This window comes from Excalfactoria chinensis, chromosome 1, assembly GCF_039878825.1.
Source record: "Excalfactoria chinensis isolate bCotChi1 chromosome 1, bCotChi1.hap2, whole genome shotgun sequence".
Classification (NCBI taxonomy): Eukaryota; Metazoa; Chordata; class Aves; order Galliformes; family Phasianidae; genus Excalfactoria; species Excalfactoria chinensis.
The window spans coordinates 42,204,927-42,227,010 of record NC_092825.1 but is presented as its reverse complement, the minus strand read 5'-3'; the positions used below and the strand labels follow the sequence as shown (position 1 = coordinate 42,227,010).

General features: G+C 37.0%; 1 protein-coding gene across 2 annotated transcripts in view; it reads left to right on the top strand.

The window, feature by feature from the left end:
- The window catches only part of EEA1 (early endosome antigen 1), a 73,013-nt gene that overhangs the window by 34,937 nt on the left and 15,992 nt on the right, over positions 1–22,084 (top strand). For both annotated transcript variants that reach the window (XM_072329540.1, XM_072329529.1), the window contains 13 exons: positions 677–793; positions 4,880–5,218; positions 8,736–8,885; positions 9,853–9,972; positions 10,206–10,409; positions 10,957–11,157; positions 12,516–12,629; positions 13,826–13,981; positions 15,663–15,802; positions 16,407–16,737; positions 17,741–17,842; positions 19,238–19,432; positions 20,230–20,412. In XM_072329540.1, the coding sequence (XP_072185641.1) occupies positions 677–793; positions 4,880–5,218; positions 8,736–8,885; positions 9,853–9,972; positions 10,206–10,409; positions 10,957–11,157; positions 12,516–12,629; positions 13,826–13,981; positions 15,663–15,802; positions 16,407–16,737; positions 17,741–17,842; positions 19,238–19,432; positions 20,230–20,412 (2,352 nt within the window). The remainder of the gene's footprint in view (positions 1–676; positions 794–4,879; positions 5,219–8,735; positions 8,886–9,852; positions 9,973–10,205; positions 10,410–10,956; positions 11,158–12,515; positions 12,630–13,825; positions 13,982–15,662; positions 15,803–16,406; positions 16,738–17,740; positions 17,843–19,237; positions 19,433–20,229; positions 20,413–22,084) is intronic.

Here is a 22,084-nt window from a genome sequence, read left to right as displayed (position 1 = left end):
TTTTTTTTAAATTATTTTTTATTCTTACAATTTTCAAAGAATATATGAGAAGTCTGCAGGAGGAATGGTCACAGAGTAACTAGAATACATGATAGTGTTTGTCATTAACTCCAGCACAGTGTGTTTTGGGGCAGTCATTGTTACCCATTCAAAGTGCTTTTCTGGTTTGCTTTCATTACTGCATACAAATACTATGTAGTCCTTAATCTGTTCTGTGTGTACCAATCCTGTTTGATGAATTAGCATTTGTTACCCTGATTATACTCACCTGCAAGATCAATGTATCCAAAAGTCACACACCAAGTTTGTATCACATTCCAGACTTGAAACTTTTACTACCTTTTGTAGTACATTATTCTAGTAAGTATAATTCCAGTGATTCAGAGGTGGGGAGGGCTTCACCTCAAGCTAGAACTGTGATAGTGATTAATGGATAATATGATGTGGTTTTTCATTGCTTGTGGGCCCAACCTTGCATTTTCTGTTGGGGCAATTTTAGTCTTGAATAAATCTCAGGTGGGAAATCATTGATATTTCTGCAGCTGATAGTGCTCTGAGATGAGTTTGTGGATGGTGTTTTTGTTTTTAATGCGTATAAGGATGTTTTTGTTTTGCTATTTTGTTTGGGTTATGCAAAATTTTGTTTTAATTATGGATTTTCTCTCCATCTGTCTAGGCTACCATTAATCAGTTAAGAGCTGAACTTGCCAAAGGACCTCAGGAGGTAGCTGTGTATGTTCAGGAGCTGCAAAAACTTCAAAGTTTAGCTAAGGAGCTAGAACAGAAAAACCAGGTGAGAATGCTGTCATTTCCTACATTTGTCATTTCACGTTAAAATGGAAACCACACATTGCCTTAGTAAGTGCTGAAGACTGTAACAAAATACTTCTTTGTGTTGTAGAAGTCTAGAATTCCTTTCCCCTTCTTGCTTGACTTGAGGGATTTTGTTGTGTACAAATGAAAAGTATTTTTTAAGTGATATTGGTACATTTTAGTTTAATTCCTAAGAGTTGTTATGGTTGCAGGTTTCTAATAACTGCAGTTTAAAGATATGTGAGCATTAACAGTTTTGCCATCTCACTCATTAAAAGATCAAAGCGACACCCATCAAAATGTTATGACAGTTCCCAGAAATTATCATTCAGAAGATGAGCTCTATGTATTTGTCTTCCAGTTCCTTCACTTTTTGTTTGTACCAGCATCATATTTTCTGGCCTTTTATCAGAATGATGAACAATAGAAAACTGAAATAAATTCCAGGAGCTTCTCAGCTGAGTATTCATTGAAAGCTTTAATTAAAGCCTTCTGAACTTGGTGTGTTTTGTATTTTGTATTTGTAAGAAATGAAAGGAGACGAGGAAAAATATGCGTATTGGTTATTGTGTGTATATATGTATAACACTGTGTTACTGTGAACATTACATATGTATTCAGCAACAATCTCTCCAGTCATGGTGGGGGAAAAAAAGAAAAAGATGCAGACCAAACAGTGCATACTTAATAGCATTTACAAAGATATAATAGGATGCAATTAAAATTTGATAGGATGATTCTTGATTTGACTTATAAAGTCAATTGCAGGACTGAGCTGGTGAGAATTGTCATGCTGCTCTTTTCCACAGATTAACAACACTTAATCAAGCTTTTGGCAAAATTATTGCTATAGAGCACAGAGAACTCACCTGAACATGTTGCTGTTCAGTTAACAACATGAAGTGAAACAGACTGATGAATAAAGTACTCATACTTTAAGAGAGATTCCTCTGCTATGTCAGGTTAATGCCAAACATCAATTGATGAATGTGATCAGAAATGGCAGTGAGCTACTTCTTCCAGTTTCAGTGACTAAAAGCAGTTTACAGCCACCTATTTACGCAGCTTATGATATGCTAGCCAAGGAATCCTTGCATTGGAGGACTTGGACTTAGAGCTGGAAAACTTGAGACTGGCTTCCCAAATAATAGAAATTGCTCCCCCTTCAAACAGGGCATGCTCCTTGAACAAGCTGTCAGGGAGGCAGGATGTGCTATTAATGCTGGACAGAGTACCTGGCATTTTGCTGTGTATGTCCTTTTGTAATTCATTGCAATGCAGGAAGATATTTCAGTACTTTGACACAGAGTTTTCAAGATCACATAAAACTTCAAGCAAGTAAGCAGGCTGTTTCTTTTATTTTCAGGAGTTATACTGAGAAGAGCAGATGACAAATACATAAGATCAGTTTTCTGTGACCAACAGGAACTGACTTCCCTTCACTTACAAAACACTGTAATTATGGGGCCTGGCTTGTTTTGCACAGCCAGGCATTACTTTAGAGGCCAGAAATGGCATGTGGCCCAGAGGAGATCTAACATGAATAAAGCAGTGTATTGTATACCTTGACATGTAATACTTGCTGTAATTTCAAACCCATCAAATATGGGTTCTTTTGTTCTCTTTCAGGAAGGTTGTGAAGCTATGTTATCTTCGTGGAAAAATGCTTGGTTTCCAACCTTCTACTGATGTAACTGTTTTGAAATTCACTCAGTTACCACAGTGTTTATTCTTTAAGGCCTATTCACTATGACTGCACACACATATATTATGTTCTTTGTGCATGTATCCATGGAGTAGCATGAAAAAAAGGGCTGTGTTTCAGCTTGTATCTTGTGAGGTATGAAGGCTTAGGGCTTTGCAGTGTGCTGGAAAACAAGCCTTGGGAAAGAGAGGCAGCTGATGTGTGCCCATATATCCCTTTATGTATCTGAGATGCAGCTGGGACACGCATTCAAACAGGAAATGCTACTGGTCCACTGATATAAGCTGAATGAGGCTACAGAGCTGCCAAAGTATGTGTTGTCAAGTTTTCTGGTGTACTTCAATCACACATGAAGGTAACTCAGCCTCTTGACTATGTGGCAGTGACTGTGACTTTGTCAGCTACATAAGACTGCAGAAGCTGCTAATCTTTCAGAGGTGAAGGCTCTGGGTCGTAGCCTGCTAACACTGCCTTGCAGATTTAAACAAGATTGTTCCCTGTTGTACTGTTTAACCTACCAGGGAGGAAAAGAGTGGCACAGAATTCAGTGTCATCATGTCATCATCTTGAATCACATGTAGCTGCTGCTTTTGGCTGTCCTTTGAATAACTTGTATTGAGAAGGTGAAATAGCTCACATATCTACATGTGATATGTGGATCTAGTGATGAAGGACTAATAGTACTAATTGCTTATCTCTATCTTCTCCTGTTCTGATGAAAAAGGCAGTGTGGTGTGTTGGTATTTCAGGACCACCATTTAGTATAAACGTTAGTAATCATGGTTGGCCTTTTTTCTTTAGTGAAAAGGGAATTGCAACTTCATTTCAGATTCAGAGCAGTAGGAGCCTTGTCACTGAATTCATCAGGGTAAGGACAACACATGACTTCATTGTGTTCTTTAGGTGTTCTGTTTCTTCTCATTTTATATGTTTAGATATCACTATACAAAAACTTCTGCTTACCTGTAACAGCAACAGGTGGTTCTGTTTTTCTAGAAACATTTCAAAATATACAACCTAAGTGCTGAAATACAATGACCAAACTTTAGTCAGAATTTAGAAAGAATTTTTGACCGAGATGAATACTTTAGAAAGTATGCTTTTGTAAATGGATGCTTCAGAGTATTAAATGTATTTGTTTTCAAATGGATTAGTAGATTACTAGATTTGTCATCTTCAAGATATTTTATTTTCTAATGTCTCTTTTAAAAAAGATTCTTCTGTTTATCACGAATGTAAAATAAGTGCCAGTATGTCATTTACAATGACCAAAATAGTTGTTATCTGTTAAAAATTGTAAAGAACAAATGATCAGTTCAACTTACTTGAATAATACTACAGATTTTTTCTGGAAAAATGGATTGCATCCCAGGGTACTGTGTGAAAATGCACTTTTAAGGTGTCCAGCAGAGCCAGAATTACAGCTCTCACTGTCTTTTCCTGGAACAGTGCTGCTGCAAAGTTGCAGAGCTGTATGAAGTTTTTACACATCAGAATGACCTCAGTGTTGTCATTTTCTTCAAGCTGATTTGTTGGAAAGGTTCTTTCTTTTTCTGTGTTTTAATTTAAAGGGTCACTACAGAATATGTAGTCACTGAAACTGCAGGAACAAGGTTTTTGATAGGTATATACAATAATGCTTCACTGAGATATTGCAGTATCTCACTGATACCTAAAAGGAACTTCCTGGTACCTGTCAAGAAGAGAATGAATTGCCCAAGCTGGATGGTGAACAGGGCCTTCGTGCATCTGTATTTCTGTGCTTTAGCAAATGCCTGTGGAAGATTGAAATGGTTCTCGTGGCTTCTTTGTCATCCTTGATGATGTTTGAAATTCTAGTTAATGCTGCAGCTAAGCTTGTGTAAAAACCTAAATATTCTTGAAGTATATATTGTCAATGAAGTTACTTAAATTCTATTAGAATATAGTTTTGGTTGAGTTATGAAAATTGGTTAAAATTATGTAATAGCTAAAAATTATCTAAATAACTTCTTAATTTGTCTGTGTGTGTCAGCGTGTGTTTTCCCCAAGCGAAGGTAATTGTAAGAACCTGGAATTTGAAATTTCAGGGAAAGCAGATAATTTTTCAGGATACACAAACAGATTTTGTGTGGTGATCTCACAAACAAGAGGTGGATTTGTGTGAGAATATGGAAGCAGCATTTCCTGGTGTAACTATATGTGATGTGGGCTTCAAAATTAACTGATGTAATATGAAGTAGAGACCAGTATTTCCTTTAATAATGCTTCTGACTGAGTTCATTGCTGTGTTTAGCATCAGCACTTGGGAAACATTTGAATATTATGTTTAACAGATGTAAGCATAATTGCAGTTAAATTGCAGTATAACTCTCTTTGTAGAATCTGACTGAGAAGCTGCTGAAGAAGGAGCGGGAGTACAGCCAGCTAGAAGAAAAACACAATGAGATATCTGTGAGTAAAAAGAATGTACAGGCAAGCTTTCACCAGAAGGACCTGGACTGCCAACAGCTTCAGGCAAAGCTGTCTGCATCAGAAGCATCGATACAGAGATTACAGACAGAGCTAGGTGAGAAGGGAGAAGCAAGCCAGAAGCTTAAAGAAGAACTGTCCGAAGTAGAGACAAAGTACCAGCATCTTAAGGCAGAATGTAAGCAGCTCCAACAGCAGAGAGAGGAAAAAGAACAGCATGGCTTGCAGCTCCAGAGCGAGCTCAGTCAGGTAAGAGTCTTTAAACCTCCTAGACAATTCCTGCTGGGAGCGTTCCTTAAACAAGCCTGTTAGGTTTTATTTAACTGTGCTTTTTCTTGTTCAAGAGGAGTATGCAAGTAGATAAGTTGTGTTTGGATAAATCCCTTCTTCCCCTTAGAGAAGTGAAAAAAGAATGGGCAGAAATAAGAAGCTGTGATAAGAGTGGTGGAAGTGGTGGGTTTTTTTGTTTGTTTGTTTTTGTTTGTTTTTTGTTTTGTTTTTCTTTGTTAAATGTTGCTGTATCTGGATCCTTTTGATTGGCTTGAACTCTCAGTAGAAGTAAAGGCTGGCTTAACTCTGTCTTTTCTCATGTCTTTGGAGACTAATATATTAGAGTGGATAAATATTTGTGTATCAGGAGTAATGTCCAGTCCTAAGAAGGAAAAATACATATGTGTATTTACCTTAGGATGATGCACTTGATTTTAGTATTTTCTCAGCTTTCAACTGTTTGAATAAGTCAGAAACAGATTAAGTTGCAAGCCATGCATGCATGACATATCTTGGAAGAACAGTGACTTGGCAAAACTTTATATATTTATTACATCCTCAAAATGTCTTTTCTTCTTCATTGAGTCTTTTTTGATGAGTGAAGGGAGAGATATGTTAGTCATCTGCTTAGGAATCCTTGTTTAGTAAAACTGCCTCAATCTGTCTAGGCAACACATATGCAAGCTTCAGAAGAAAAGCCAAGAACTAGAGCTGAAATCTGGGTGTAGACTGTAAGGACTTTTTTGGAATTCAGTTTTGAGGTAGACAGATGGAGAAGGATCATGAATGATGCATGGCTGAAGGAGCTGCTGTGAAAGGAAATGCAGGCCTTGCACATTTCTCTAGGGATATTGCTGGGAAGGAAATCAGTCTAAGTGAGAAAACCTAAACAAGCCACTGCATCTCAGGATGGGTTTTAGATTTGTGTTGTAATAGAATAGCAGGGAAAAGAAGTTATTTACACATGGTATAAAATTAGGAGTGAAATCAGGCAAAAATTTCTTTTCCTGTCTCCCTCCCTCCAAAGAAGAGTTCAGTAACTATTGTCATCATAGTATCATAGTATCGTGTGAGTTGGAAGGGACCTTAGAGATCTTTGAGTCCATCTCCCGGGATTTGAGCCTTCTGTGTAGCAGAGAGGCACTTCTACCACTACTGTCATGGAGAAACCAAACTTCTCTTATTTATTAACATACTGCTTCAGTGGAGTTACCTTTTTTCACTTGTAGTTTAGTAGCTTATATTGATGTAATGTAACAGTGCTTATGAAGACAGATATGAGGATGTGTAGTACTTCTGTAAGTAATGGAATGAAGCTTGTATAACATCCTCAAGGAAGGCAGTATTTTGCTTCTGCCTTGCATTTGTTTTGGAAAAGATGCAGTAGATTTTCAGTTGTATGTGCTCCTCTCTGAGCACTGGTTAAGTTTGTATATTTTAGACTCTTGAGTGACCTAAAGGAAGTGACCTTCACAATGGAAGGAAGCTCTGATGATGGTATTGGTTCCAGCACTGCAATGGGAATAGGAAAATAAGGACTACTTCAGTCTTGGAGAAATGTTAGCTGCTATTATATACTGTCACTCTTGTTGAGGAAAATTTGAATCTTTCTGTGTTGTTTAAAGCACAGAGACTTCTTTATAGCTAAATCTGATTTTTGTGTTCTGTAGAACAAGTTAATGCTGGATTTTATGTTCTGTCTTCTTCAAGTCCTACAAAAATACTAATATTCATTTGCAGTGTTTGTGGCGGTGGGCACATGATTTAGCCTGGTTTCCTAAGAAAATAAAGCATTTGCTTCTCTGCCTCTATTCTGTAACTTTTGTACTGTATAGTACCTTCTGTCAGTTTTGACAGATGATTAAAAGGTCTTCAGTGTTGGGTTCTTCAGCATTACACTTTTGTGGAAGCAGACAGTCAGGTGAAGGAGAGAGGCTTAGTCTATTTTCATGCCTCACCCCCTCTGTGCCTGGGGTATTATCAAAAGCCCTGTTTCTTGTTTCTGTCCTGCTAGGCAGCCAGCCAGTGTGCATTGTATGGCCAGCCAGGCGACTTGCAGTGACAACTTGCAGTGAGCAACGAGGCATGCTGTCTTTTGCCTGGGTACTAGTAAGAGCACATGGAAGGCAAGAAAAGAGGTTAGACTGAGGGAGCTGGGCTTGTTCCGTCTTGAGAAGGTTCAGAGGAGACCTCATCGCAGCCTTCCAATAAATTTAATTCCAGGGAATTTATAATCAGGAGGTGAAGAAACTTTTTACATGAGTGGATAGTGATAGGAAAAGGGAAAGTGGTTTTAATCTAAAAGAGGGGAGATTTAGATTAGATATCAGGGAAATTTTTCACTGAGAGAGTGGTGAGGTGCTGGAACAACCTGCCCAGAGGAGTTATTGATGCTCCATCACTGGAGGTGCTCCTGGCCAGGCTTGCTGGGTCCTGAGCAGCCTCGTTTAGTGCCTGACTTAGTGGTTTGCAACTCTGTCCTTTGCAGGGAGTTGGAACCGGATGATCTTTGATGTTCCTTCCAACACTAGCCTTTCTACAATTCTGTGATATCAGAGGGAGGTCCTGAATGTACAGAGTGGATTATATGAATATCTTGGATGTAAATTTATTAGGAAGCAAGCCTCACTAATCCAGATACCTGTAGAAATGTCTTGCTGTGCTGCAATGACTGGATCACTCCCAGTTTTTGCATCAAGTGGAACTTTCATTTGTTTAGGTATAAATTTGTTAATGTAGAAGTAGGTAGGAGGTAACTCAGAACCTTTGGAGGTAAGCTGAAGGGAAGAAAAGTTGGTTTTACAGAACAAGCTTTCCTCTAACAGCGAATTGTGCAGTACAGCTTTTGACGATCCCAAAAACTGCAAGGGAGCTTTATGTCTGTCTGGAAGAGTGCATCCCTGACTTAGGATCTGCTTCTGGGAGGTGCTGAAATATAAGCCACCAGAATTACTGTGTACACACTGCAGTGAAGATTCATGCGTGGCTTTTCAGCACTGAATGAATGCCTAGATCAAACTAACAACTTCTAGTTTGTAGCCTAGCAATGCAGAACAGTGCATTGTTGGACCCAGTGCAGTGGGTAAAGGTGCAGTGTTCTGGCCACTGAGTCTGTGTGACTGAGACATAAGGTGAGATCACTCTAAAGCTTTGCTGTTTTACACAATAATTCTTATGTCTTTGAAAGATTGCCCTATTTGTTTTTCTGTTAAAACTTTGTAACGCGTATGGAAGGGTTTCACTAGATAAATGAGGATGTTTCTAGGTCCCTGTTACCTACTGCTTTGAATATTTACTTATCCTAATATAGCTGATGCTATTCCTAGATGTGACTTTGTTTCTGCATTATATGGTATATCTGCACGAATTCAGGAGCTGATGCCATTGTTTTATTCCAAGTAATGAAAATACTGGTCAAACATGGCAAAATTGAGTCTAAAGTGGCTAAAGACTGACTGAAGGAATGAATAACTTTGTATATTTTTTTATTTTGCAGTTGCATACTAAGCTTCTAGAAACAGAGCGCCAGCTAGGGGAAGCACATGGGCGGCTTAAGGAACAGAGGCAGCTCTCTAGTGAAAAGCTGATGGACAAAGAGCAGCAGGTGGCTGATCTTCAGTTGAAGCTTTCTCGTGCTGAAGAACAGGTAGGAGCATTTTCTGCAAACCTCTATTTATACTGTTTCTGACAATAGCTTGCATGTAGTCATGTTGTTATGTTGCAGTTTATAGATTGTTTTCCTTATGGGAGTGTTATTTGGCTAATATTGTTGAAGTCTTAGAATGAAATCGTCAAAATCTGCCTAAATACTTTTTACATTGCAGATTTTGTAAGTCTTAGTACTCATTTCATGCATATATGCTCATGGTACTTTGGAGATAAAAGAAAGATCTTCCTTTTACGTTGATGATCTTTGTGTAAGAATTGTATAAAGGAAAGATGTAGGTGTATCAGAGCACATATAGGTAATGTTTTGTGTGTAGATACTGTTGTGGGATAAAACTCTCCATGAAAAAAATGTGAACAAGACACAGCAGCTCCTTGGTAGTTAATGAATTCTATGTGGTGGATGGGTAGAAATTGCTTGCTTTTATTAATTTTCATTTATTTTAATGAGTGTCTTGTATGTGTTGCTGATTTTCTGCTACCTCTATGGGGATTGGCCAAATATCTGAGTGGTATGTTGTCAGAATTTGTAAAGCTATTAGTATAAAAGTGGAGAGACTACTAAACTGAAGTTGCTACTAAAACTGCTAATAACAGTAATGTTGTTTTACAGGTACCTGCATTATCAGTCATGTTACATCTTAACAAGTGTTGGAAAAAAAAAACAACCATACTAATATCTCTTTTTATCTCTTATATTTTTGAGAACTAAAATACATATGTCTGAAAGCTACATAGTTTTCACTTATGATTCAAGATCTCACCTATTAATAAGAAATGCTTGAGTTAGATTTTTGTTCTTTAACTTAGATTCACACACTTGTTTTTATACCAATTTTCATATATTCTTGTTTAGAGTAGACTTTGCAGTCATCAGAATAAACATTGAATGATATTGTAATACTGAATATACTCATTAATACTCATTAGTGTTTTTTTTTTCCCAGTTAAAGGAAAAAGCAGCAAATTCCACAGAATTGCAACATCAATTAGATAAGGCAAAACAACAGCACCAAGAACAGCAGACACTTCAACAAAACACAACATCAAAACTACGAGAAGCCCAGGTGACTTACTTTTATAGCCTCACATGAAAGTGTATTTCAGGTTCTTGTTATTTTCGATATATTTTCTATGTAAAAATGGCTTATGGGACTTTAAAATAGTTCAAATAGCTTAATGTGTAAATCTCGAATAGAATATATATGGAGGGTGTTTAATAAGAGTATCCAACATTTTATGCATTAGGAGTAACATCTAAGGTTGCTGTGATTAAGGAAACTGTTCTGCCATTTTCTAGAATGATTTGGAGCAAGTACTACGACAGATCGGAGATAAGGACCAAAAAATTCAAAATCTTGAGGCCTTGCTTCAAAAGAGTAAGGAAAATATCTCTCTGCTAGAAAAAGAAAGAGAGGATTTGTATGCAAAAATTCAAGCTGGTGAAGGAGAAACTGCAGTTCTTAACCAGCTACAAGAGAAAAATCACGCACTACAAATTCAGGTAAGAATTCAGAAATCTGTTTCTCTACTCTTTCTCATCATTGTATCTTAGTTCTGTTATTCCTCTCGTTAAATATGATGATCTTTTCTATGCTTTGCTGTTTCTTTGATACTATGAAGTTCTTACCTAAATTTCAGAGGATGTGTGTGTTTTGGTAGCTTACCTGCTATCAGCAGAGGAGAAAATTCGTAGGTGTTGCCTACATGCATATATTAACAATGTACTCTTAAAAAAATTGGACGCATATATATGTTTTTTTCTTTTCAAAAAAGAGGTTTATTTCCTGTTTTCCATACCAAAATTCAGTCTAGTCTGCATCTGTTGTTTCTTCAGTTACTGATTTTGTTACAGTGAGGCTAAATTGATGAGTCCATTTTGTTTCCACTTTAACTGGTATTCTACTGAAACTCTGATATTGTACAATATAGCTTTATTGTAATAGTTAAAGTTAGAAGTGAACTGTGATAAGACATCCTAGAATTCCAAAGTTTTATGACTTTTTTGGTCATTCTGTTACAGACTTTGTTTACCTCCGTTTTCGCTACAGGTAACTCAGCTGACAGAGAAGCTGAAGAATCAATCAGAAAGTCATAAACAAGCCCAAGAGAATTTGCATGAGCAAGTGCAGGAGCAGAAGGCACACCTAAGAGCTGCTCAAGACCGGGTGCTCTCTCTGGAAGCCAATATCACTGAGTTGAGCAGCCAGCTAAATGAAAGTAAAGAGAAAGTATCACAACTTGATGTACAGGTAATGGAACTCTATGCTGCCTGGCAATGATAAATCCTGTCCTGATTTCTGTATTCTCTGTGGAGAGTATACAAAGCAATCTGGGAAAAAATTACGTTTCTATCTACAGATGAAGATAAGGCAGATAAACAAGCAGAAAATGTAAGTGGATTTATAATAGGAATAGATAGCAAGGTTGATTTTTGTTTCTTTATTGGGTAGGTAATTTTTGGTGGTGGTAGTGGGAACTCATAATCAAGTTGAGAAAATTTGTCTTCAAGCATCTTTTGTTGTATTTGTAGTGGTTAATCATCCACAAAACTGCTGTTATCACTCCTGAGTTCTGTGCAACAGATTGAAAAAGCCTGTCAAGTCATTAAAGATGTTTCTGCTGCATAGAAATTTTTTATGTTGGTAGCTTTCATCTAAAATAAAACAAAAGTTGCCTTGTTATTGATTTAACTGAATGAAACAAGGCAATTCCTGACTATAGTTTCAGTGTGGACTTATGTACAGTTAAGTGCTGCTTAAGCTAAAACCAGTTGATGGTGTTCGGATAACACAAAGAATAAACAACACCTTGATCAGAAGTTTGGCAGATATTGTTTTCTTCAATTAATATACTTATAACACCTTGTACTGCTTGATTAATACACTGTGTAAAGTACTGTTATTCAGTTTTCTGAGCAGGTCTAGTTGTTCTGTGATGCTTTTGCTGGATTTTGCTATAATATTTCAGTTGTTCTTCAACAAGACTTCAGTGCTAAGACAGTAATTTATGGCCTGTTGCAACTGCTTTTTAAGGCAATACGAGGTTTGCTATAGCCTTTGAGAAGTAACATTTATGTTACAGATAAAAAAACCAACAAGCTGCAGTAGTCAGTGATCCTGAGAATTGCCTCTATGCCCCAACACCATTCATAGCTGCTGTATAAATGTAGGTGGCTGGATATTTTGGAAGGAGTTAGGGGTTGCTCCCTGAAATGCCATTAGTAACAGTGAAAGACAGCATACACATGGCAGCATATTTTAGTTAGTTTTTAATTCTTTTTCCTCTAAAAATTTTAGAGGACCTCAAACGTTCATTAAGTCTGAAGCTATTGAGGTACACATGTGTATGAATATATTAAGCCTATTCCATTTTGTATTTTTTTTGCTTCTATGTAAAAATATTTCCTTAGAGAAGAATGTGAATAGGACTGTTCTTTAATTCTGTTTTTAGCTAAATAAAGGAACTAACTGCGGTTTAACATGTTGATTGTTTTTCTAAAACGTGAAAAAATTTCCACTTCTCCTCTTTTCTTTTCCCATAGTACATGAAAACTTCTAATGAAGTTACTAATAATAGATATTGTAACGAAGTATAACTTGTCTTTCAGGTAAAAGCAAAAACTGAATTGCTGCTTTCAGCAGAAGCATCAAAAGCTGCTCAAAGAGCAGACCTTCAGAATCATCTGGACACCGCCCAGCACGCGCTGCAAGACAAACAACAGGTTATGAGCAACACGCAAACATAAAGTTCCTATGTTACCTAAAAATCTACTTACAGATCTAAGAATAGTCTGATTACAAACTATATAAATATGTGACTATGCATTTGGAAATAATCATCTAGGATATTTTAACCATGTGATGTGTTTTCTGTTCTTTTTGCTGTAATCTGGACCATATGGGCATTTTGCAGTGTAAAGAACTTACTTGGATATCCAGTCTTTGCTGTATGTTCAGCAATGGTTTGTGGTCTCAGCTGTGGTATTTGAGTACAATTTGAACTTGTATGCTATGAAAAAGAAAAGTTTATATAATGTGCTGGGTTCAATTGAAAACTGTTAACTTGTATTACAGATTCAGATAAATTCAAAATCAAATCTTTCTTCAGAAATAATTATCTGCATGCCAGCTGACAGAAAGATATGAGGGTTGTTAAAACTGCATGTTTTAGTTTGCATTAATCCAACTACTGCATTCCACCAGGTGCTGAATCAAATATTTTCATTATTAGAATCCATGCTGTTGTCATCTTAGGAGAAATATTCAGCACTTCCAAGGGCACCAGTGTTTGGGTGGGAATGTAATTGATAGCTATAAACATAAGATATCTTTTTGGACCTGTTAATTAAAGACATAATTAACTAATAATTAAACAAATGAGCTTGCTTGGAGAGTAAGGAGCTTGGGTGTAACTGTCATCTTAGTGTTTTCAAGGCAAACATGTTCATATCTCCTATGGAAATCACATCGTTTTGTGTTGAACCAATGATCTGAAATGATCCTTGGTTTGTGGAGAGTTTACTGTTCTGTTTTACTGCAGGCTTTCTTCTTCGGTTTTGCTTCATTCCTGGGAGACATCAAGTTTTCTCTTAGGTTTTGTGTTATATCCTAATTATTGCTGTGTTAACTCCAGGATCTTGAGCATGACGTACAGTTCCTCATCTCTTTATAACTTGAAACACATTTTTTAAGCTCTAGCTCATAGCCTGTAAAGTTTGTGAGAGACGTATTTAACAAAGAGAATTTGTTTGTGTTTTTCCCTCTCAATTTCCTGCCTCTCAGATTAAAAAGGAAACATCATTTTCCTTTTTAATTTCAATGTATTAGATCACTCAAAGCATATATTCAAAGGACATTAGTCATTTCTAGAAGCTACTTAGAAGAAGCTAACAACCCTCTTATTTTTATTTTACCTCAGGAGTTAAATAAGGTCAGCGTTCAGTTGGATCAGGTTACGGCTAAGCTGAATGACAAGCAGGAATACTGTGCTCAGCTGGAAGCCAATCTCAAAGACTACAAAGAGCAACGTCTTAATTTAGAACAGAAAACCGAAGAGCTAGAGGGACAGCTTAAGGTTTGTATTGAACACGGTGTCTGAACTTACTGAGACTGATGTTCACTGCTGCTTGGTGATATTTGATAAAAGCTGTGTACAGATTACAGGGAAGGATTTATATGAAGTATGACTTCCATAAGTTTTCTTTCTCACCAGTGTTCACTGATATACCCTTTAATCATATTCTCTTCTTCTGGGTGTGCATATCACACTAAGGTCCCTTATACTGCCACTTTCCTTTAGTATGCTTCTAACAACCTCTATGCCTAGAAAGTGCTATGAGAGGGAACATGATTACTTCCAGAAATTAGAATAATCTTCACCAAGTGGTGCCAGGGAATGTGTCTTACATTGGTTAGCGCACGTTAATACTACCTTTCTGGTTTTAAGGCCTTTCAGGCCATATATTTTATATTTTTCTGCTAATTCGATCTTGCATTTTGCATTCCATTCCTGGGCTTAGCTTTTCTCTTACATTGCCCATCATTAGGTATACAGAACCTTCAGACATTTTTCTATACTAACGTTTTCAATCATTGGTACGAATTACTCCTAATTATGAATTGCTCCGAATACTTCAGTGTTTTAAAATTTGAGGTTTACGTTTCGGTGCTTTTTAATGTTAAACATTCTTGAGAGTCAGAATTGCAATATGTGAAACCAAATAATAGAGAGATCTTAGGAGCACTACAGAATTTTTTCTTGGTGTTGTGTGCCTGTTTTTTGAAGATTAGCAGTCTAGAGGATGCTCTTCCTAGCTTATGTGCTTTTCTACCTGCTTTCATTTGTGTTTTTAATTCTTTTGCAAAAGTTTTGCAAGTAAACCAATGGACTCAAATACTTAGGAAGAATACACTGTTTTCTTGCACAAGATTTGATGAAGCCCCTGGTAGCTGAAGAGTGAAACTGAGCGCTGTTGTTGATTCTGTCTACAGGAATGCAATTGTGTGTAAAAGACTTCATGTCATCACCATTCTTTGTGTTATTCCAGTTGGATGTGTGGTATTTAAAAGGAGAAAAAACAAACAAACAACACACAACAAACAACAGAAATCCTCAGGAATTTTTTCAGAGGAACTTGACAATTTTGTATTATGACCATTGCATAAAAATAGAAGTGCCTATAAAACAGCCAGTGTGTTGAAGAGTCTAAGCAGTACCTGATTGCTGTGTTCTTTGTATTCCATACAGACAAACAAATACCTTCTAAAAACAAAACAAAATAAACCCTCTTTTAGATGAGCGCAGGATTTCTTTATAGCTGTAGTTCATGTCTTTGTTGTTACAAAGAATGTCAGAGTTGGGGCTATGTAAATCAATAGTCAGTTGAAACTGCTGAAACTGTTGGTAGCTGAGAAGCTAGCTCCAAAGCCAAGCAGTGTCTATGGCTTTTTAAAGATGTCTGTGTTTTATTCATTACTTTGCAGTAAAATGACTGCTTGCATTTAATTTAAAGGTGATTTCAGAATGTTTTACCAAAATAGTTTGCTTTTGGGGGAGCATAAGAATTGCAGGAACTAAATAATGAAGGGCAAGTGGCCAACTAGTGAAAGAGATGGATAGTGTGTGAGAATTGTCACTGCTTTCTATGGTAAGGACTTTCCAGTAAATACTGCTGAATGACTTAGGCTTTTTACTGTTATTTTTGTTGTATTGGTTGTGTTCCAATGGCTCTAACTTTTCTATTTTCCTATCTCAGAAACTTGAGGCTGACATTCTTGATGCTAAAGCAAGCAAAGAACAAGCTCTTCAGGAGGTACAGCAGCAGCGACAGCAATCTACAGACTTAGACCTCCGAATAGCAGAACTGAATAAACAACTTGAAGCAGAAAGAGAAGTGTATGTGTTCCCTGTGTTGTAGTACTTTTTGAAGTTGGACGTAGAACTAGAGTGGTTTGGAGTAAACTTGAAATTTTGTTCTTCCCTCCTGTAATTTTATAAAATCATAGATAAACGTGCCGTATTCTCTCTGCTAGGAGATCTGAGTTAGATCCCAGTTGTTTTCTTGCACTTTACCTGCCGTGCAGACACCATCTGCCACATCATCTCATGTGAGTCACTCACAACTGTGATTCAGTGCATTCCAGTTTGTTCACCATGCTTGTCAGTTAAATATCTGAACGATTTGAAGCACTAAGATTCATCTTGAAGTATCCATAGCTCTGTATCTTTCAAAGATTAATTTGTGGTTTTTGCATAAGAGGCAAAAGAGTAGTTCCTGCGTACGGTATTTGAGGAAGGAAAATCCATCTCAAAATAGTGTTTAGAGTTGCTGATATGTCTTTACTGGAGATAAAGAATGCCCATGTTCTCAAATAAAAAGGCATTCTTTGAATTAGTTACTAGTTAATATTCTTAAGTAGAGGTGTTTAATGTTACAACAGAACCGGTGAAGAGAAACATGAAAATCTTTTATTTTTCTCTGTTTGATTTGTATTTGCAGTATTTCTAGTGCTAAATTGGATTTACAGAAGAAATCTGAGGCCCTTGAACAAGCAAAACAGCAGATTTCAAAGCGAGAGGAGGAAAATGCCAGCCTCAAAAAGAATCTTGAGAAATCAAGTCAAGACACAAGTAAACAGCTCAAGGAACTAGACTGTAAAATGCAAGCAGCAACATCAGAGCTGCAACAGGTGAAATTAGAGAAGGAAACTCTGCTAAAGGACCTTACAGCTACCAAAGAGAAGCTCTCAAAAAATTCTGAATCTTTCAAAAAAAGGAAGGAAGAATTAGAAAAAGAAGTAGAGAAAGGAAAAGCAGCTGTAGCAGAAATGGTTAGTAGCTTTGTTCATTACATATTAAGTTTGAAGTATTTATTGTCTGATATTAAAACAGGTTTCTGACTGAAAATAGTGTGCATAAGATGAGACGGCATGGAAATTAATTAGTGCCATTGTATTTGCACTTTTGGGAGTTGCCTAACTTAAGAGTATACATGAGCAGTAGTATTATTTCAGTTTCAGAGAAGTCTTGTACTTGGCAATATAATAACAAATACTTCACCCAAACAGTGTACTATGGTAAGAAGAATAGGCTCTGACTAGCCTTAAAATACACCTTTTTTTCTTCCTCCTTTTGCTTTGTTGGTAATACAACTGATGGCTGTATCAATAAACATTCAAATATCTTGCATGTCCCCATTTCCCAGAAGCTGTGTGTAGCTACTTTTATTCTACTCTATAAAAAAAAATAAATCTGCTCCTAGTTAAAAATAACACTTTTTCCTTTCCTCCTTTGCTTTTTGAAGATAAGCTTTTTTGCTTACTTTAGTTACTGCTCTTTAAATATTTGTTTTTCCTAAAAGCTTGAAGGATTTTCTCCTGAGTTTAGACTTTCCAGATTCTGCTTCTAATCACTGGAAGTCTCGTCACTGACTTGAGTGCTTAGAATGTAGCTGTTTGAATAATTTTGCAAATGTATTTGCTCATGAGTTTTAGAACATCAAAAATTTTTGAGTCCTGAGTGAGAAATGAGCCCGATGCTTGCCGTAAGAAGGCTGCCAACAGCAGCTTCTACCATGGAGACTATTCCTAATCAGAAAATCTTTATGACACGCAGCTGCTTTAAAGTATATGTTATCAGCAGTGGTCAGGTTAGATTTCTCACTGCTGGAATTTTTAACTGAAAATGTCCACAACTGAGGAGGAAGGCATTTTCACTGGGGAAAAAAACAACCACAAACATTCTCTGTAAAGATTTCTGTAGCTCTTATGAAAATAGCTGGCATTTGGTCTTAGTAGGTCCCAGAAATATTTGCTTGTGTCTTCTGTTTTATAGGAAAAATCTTACCAAGAAGTAAAACAGCTGCTTCAGGTACAGACAGAGTCTGTAGCTAAAGAGAGGAATGAATTGAAAAACTCACTGGAAAAAGAGGAGGGGGTAAGCCATCCACCTTTTAAGTTTGAAAAATCAAGAAAAGAGTAATAACATGTTGAAAAGATTGATTTTCAGCTTCTCATGCTGGGATTGTTGAGGGCAAAAGAGTTGCAGTTTTCAAACTGTAACACATTTGGGACTCTAGAATAAAGTGATACTAAAAAATTCCTAGATGTATTTTAAAATACAAGTTCTGCTCTTACTTATTTGTTCTATATATACCAATTTGGCCCTGCAGTTTCTTCGTTATGGAAACAGTTATGTTTTTATGACTGTGTCCTCATATTCTTTCAAACTTATGCTCCATGAACAATGGAATTGTTTATCTTATATCCTTAGATCTGCTTTCGGCTCAGGCATCACCATGTTGCCTAATCCAAATGTTCCACGTGTGGTTTACAGGAAATTGTCATATATTCTTGAGGATTTATTTGCTTTTGCAAACTTTTATAATTGTCTGTGGCTTCATACAGACCAAGTGAACTTTTTAGAAGACGAGCATTCAGACAAAATCATTTAGTTCAGCTAGTAGACTGAAGACCAAGTCCATTTTTATGAATTTCTTTACCTAAACTGTCACCTCTTCCTTGAAGGAACCAGGAAAGCATAATGAGCAGTGAGCGCGTTTTGAACTGTGGTGGATTCTTGCTGCCTGAAAGAGGGATTGTGGATGTGTAGATGTAATGCTTTCATACAGACCTTTCCTCTGTGACTGCTGCTGCTACTCTGTCTCCTCTCTTGTTCAGACAGAAGCACTATGGTGCTCTGTGGCGAGTACAGGAGGATGAGTTTGGTATCTGCTACAGCTGGCAGCAGGAAAACACAGATCACAGCTGGCTGCAAAAAGCTGCTTGCTTTTAATTTTGAATGGGAAAAAAAGACCAGAGGTGACCTAAGGGTGGAGATTAAGAGATATCTTTGTGGTATAGGTATTCTTAAAATCTAAATCTGGTTGTCAGTGTTCTTTATTATCCTGCTCTGAAGAAGGAGCTCGTAGCACTGACACTATGGGACAGCCTGGTTCTGTATGAAAGAAATAATGCGTCCTTGGAAACTCTGCTACAAATAGTCTTCAGGTTATTTAAAAATGTAAGAACAAGTGTACTACTGTCTCGCAAGAAAGATACTGCCTGGTACAGAGTGAATCGGCAGATGCATAGAGCAATGTAGAAGAGGGCTTTGTAACCTTTCAGGTTACAAGCAACGGACACTCCCCAACTTGTAGCAGTCTTTTGGGGTATGAGCCAGAGACCATATCTTCAGCTTTAACAGCTTTGTCTGGTTTTTCATTTGTGAATTCGTCTGTTTGCTTTTTGAATGGTACAATTTGACAGTTAAATGTATAAATAATGATTTAAATTAAAATTATATACAGTTATTTAATATTTTTGAATATAGATTTCTAAGCAGTTGTCAGTAGAACTTGACTCAACACGAGCGCAAGTATTGGAAATTCAGGGTCTTCTGAAAGAGAAAGAGAACAGTGAGCAGCATCTTCAGGGAAAGCTGAGAGAGATAAAGGAATCTTTTGAGCAGAAGAAAAAGCATGGTGAAACGCTGCAAGCTGAATTAAAAACTGCCCTTTTAGAAAAGGTAAGGCCGGCCTCTCATACTCCTGTCAGAAAATTAATAAACATTTATCTGATAAATGCTGCAACTTTTATGCTGATGTCTTTGTGATAAACAGCTATTTACTGTAGTTGTGTTAGAAAGAGAAAGATAAGGGTGTGGAATCAAGGTATTTAACAGTCAATGCTGAAATATACAGTTTCTGTAGGAGCTGAGTTTCAGTACGTTGGTAAAAAAGATTAAATTGCACATTTTTTATGTTGCTTCAAGAAGATGCTATGAAGCAAGAGCTGCTTTTTTCCTGTAAAGCAGTAGAAAGTTTTGTGAGAACACTTTAGACAAACTCTGCAGCGTTTTGGAATGGAGTTTTAAACTAACTCTTTTATTATACCAAAAGAATTTATCTGATTGATGGTATGAAACTCATAAACCATAGTGGAAGGAGTTCAAATATCTTCCAACATGAGAGAATGCTGTGTTGCGTGCCATGTGCTGTTAAATGTTGTTCCAGCTTTGGCTGCCCTGTGCTACGTGTTCCAACTTGTGTGTTAGTTGGACTATGGAAACTGTAGGCCTTAAAGTATTAGATTTTAAATGTTAAGTCTTATTATGCTTAACTTAATTTTCTGATTTGAATTAAGTGTTGTTGTTAAATTAGTTACAAAATAATGTTATAAAACTGTAAATATTAGATTACTAAATTGCTATTTCCTAAGTGGAAAAAAATAATAATCTAGTTTTGCAGTAGAAATGTAGTTTATTGAAATGGTTAAGATTACTGCCTGTAACTTTAACTGGCACTTCCTATGCTTATGTTTCAGGCAGAACTGGAGAATAAACTGCAACAGCAGAATATTTTGTCAGCTCAGGAGCTTAAAGCAGAGAAAGGAAAACTAGCAGACTTACAGAAGACCTATGAAAAAAATAAGGAAAATATGGAGAAGTTGCAGCTGGACCTGTATGGGAAAGAGTCTGAGCTGCTGGCAACCAGACAAGACCTTAAGGTACTCAGAGACATTTTAATGTTATGTGTGACTTAATATCCTTTCTGAAGACAAAGAAACAGTGTGAGAACTGTATGGGGTAAGAAAAGAAGTTGTTTTTTATATAAAGAATTTAGTGATGCTCAATCCCTTCTTGTGGGCCAGAGAACACAGTAAAACTTATTTCAGGCCAAGTGTATTTGCTAATTTACCCGAGCTACCCTTCCATTTGTGCAATGGTAATATGAGCTGTGGGAGCGAAGTGAAAGATTATTTATTTTTTTATTATTTTAAGAGGTTTTCTTGTTTTTCTTGTAGCTTCCAACCAATTTAAATAGCACAGCTAATGAGAGCAAAGTTGCTAACAGAACATGAGTAACTGCCACCTCCTAGATAATCTGTAGAACTGTAGAATTCTAGTTTTTAGTATTTTCCTGTATCTTTGCCTCTTCCGCTTCTTCCTGGCTGATAGATGTCAAGCTAAGAGAAACAGTACGTTTAGGGATCTGCCTGGAATGCAGATGTCTAATGTAGTCGTTCAAGTTTTTGCTATTCTGAAGGGGAATTTACCTGATTTGGTATTAGTGTGTAATGCCTTCAAAAAGATCTTGTTGGAAATTCAGTCAGTAAGAAAAAATGTTTCTTCTTATTTGTTCCTCCCTCCTTCGTGTCAGTGATAAATCAGTTAGTCTAAGGCCATACTGTGTTGCAGAGATGTGTAGCTTTGGGTCCTTTCACTTGCAGAGCTGAATGGGATTCATTGCCCATGTCTGATGTTGTTGGTTTAGGCTTTTCTGAAGTTCTTGGAGAGCAGTAGGAGCTTCTGCAGAGCTGGCCATCTCATCCTTTTTGGATGCTGGCTCCTGTTCACATTTGACAACTGCTTAGATTGAGCAGCTCCCTTTCACCTGTCCCAGCACAGGATTTCAGTCCTTTCCTTGAAATATTAAAGACCTTGGAGCCATTCCGGATGGCTCCGTATGAACTGTGGAGGCCTATCCTAATTCCAGGTTTTGCATTACTTTAACAAAGAAAGAAATAACTCCTTTATGCACCTGTCACTGAATCATTCCCCTAATCATTCTTCTCTGTGGCATTAGAATACCTGCCATGTTTTCCTGCAAGTTAGGGAAGCTTTGTTTTCAGTGCTCCTTGTTTGAATCTTTATGCAATGATTAAAAGAGCTTTGGCCTGCCTACAAACAAAGGTGGTTTAAACATGCCTATGGTTAGTGACTATAGCATGCTACCCTCCTTTCTGAGTTTGTTTCTCACCATAGATCAACATTTGGTAAAACAGTGACATATAAATGTATCAAATGTGCTCAGTAATCCTTTCTGGTATAATTAATTTAAATATTGCTTATTGCTGAAATAGCTCTGCATAAGTATTATTAAACCAGCTTGATGACCTCTGGTTTGGACAAATACAAAGTAGGACAGTAGGTGTCACACATGCTTTAACATCTGAATTGGGATGATGGTGAGAGATGGAACATCTGTGCAAAAAAGGTAAAATAAGGTGACAGGAACAGGTGACTAGCAATGCCTGTAGTATATAAATAAAGTGACTGGCAACAGGAAAGTAAGGTTGATAATATGAGCAGTCAGGTAACTTGATGTATTGTGTAGAATATCTTTGAAAGCTGGAGAGGCTCAGGAAGGTTGGTGTCCTCAGCATGGAGGTGATATAC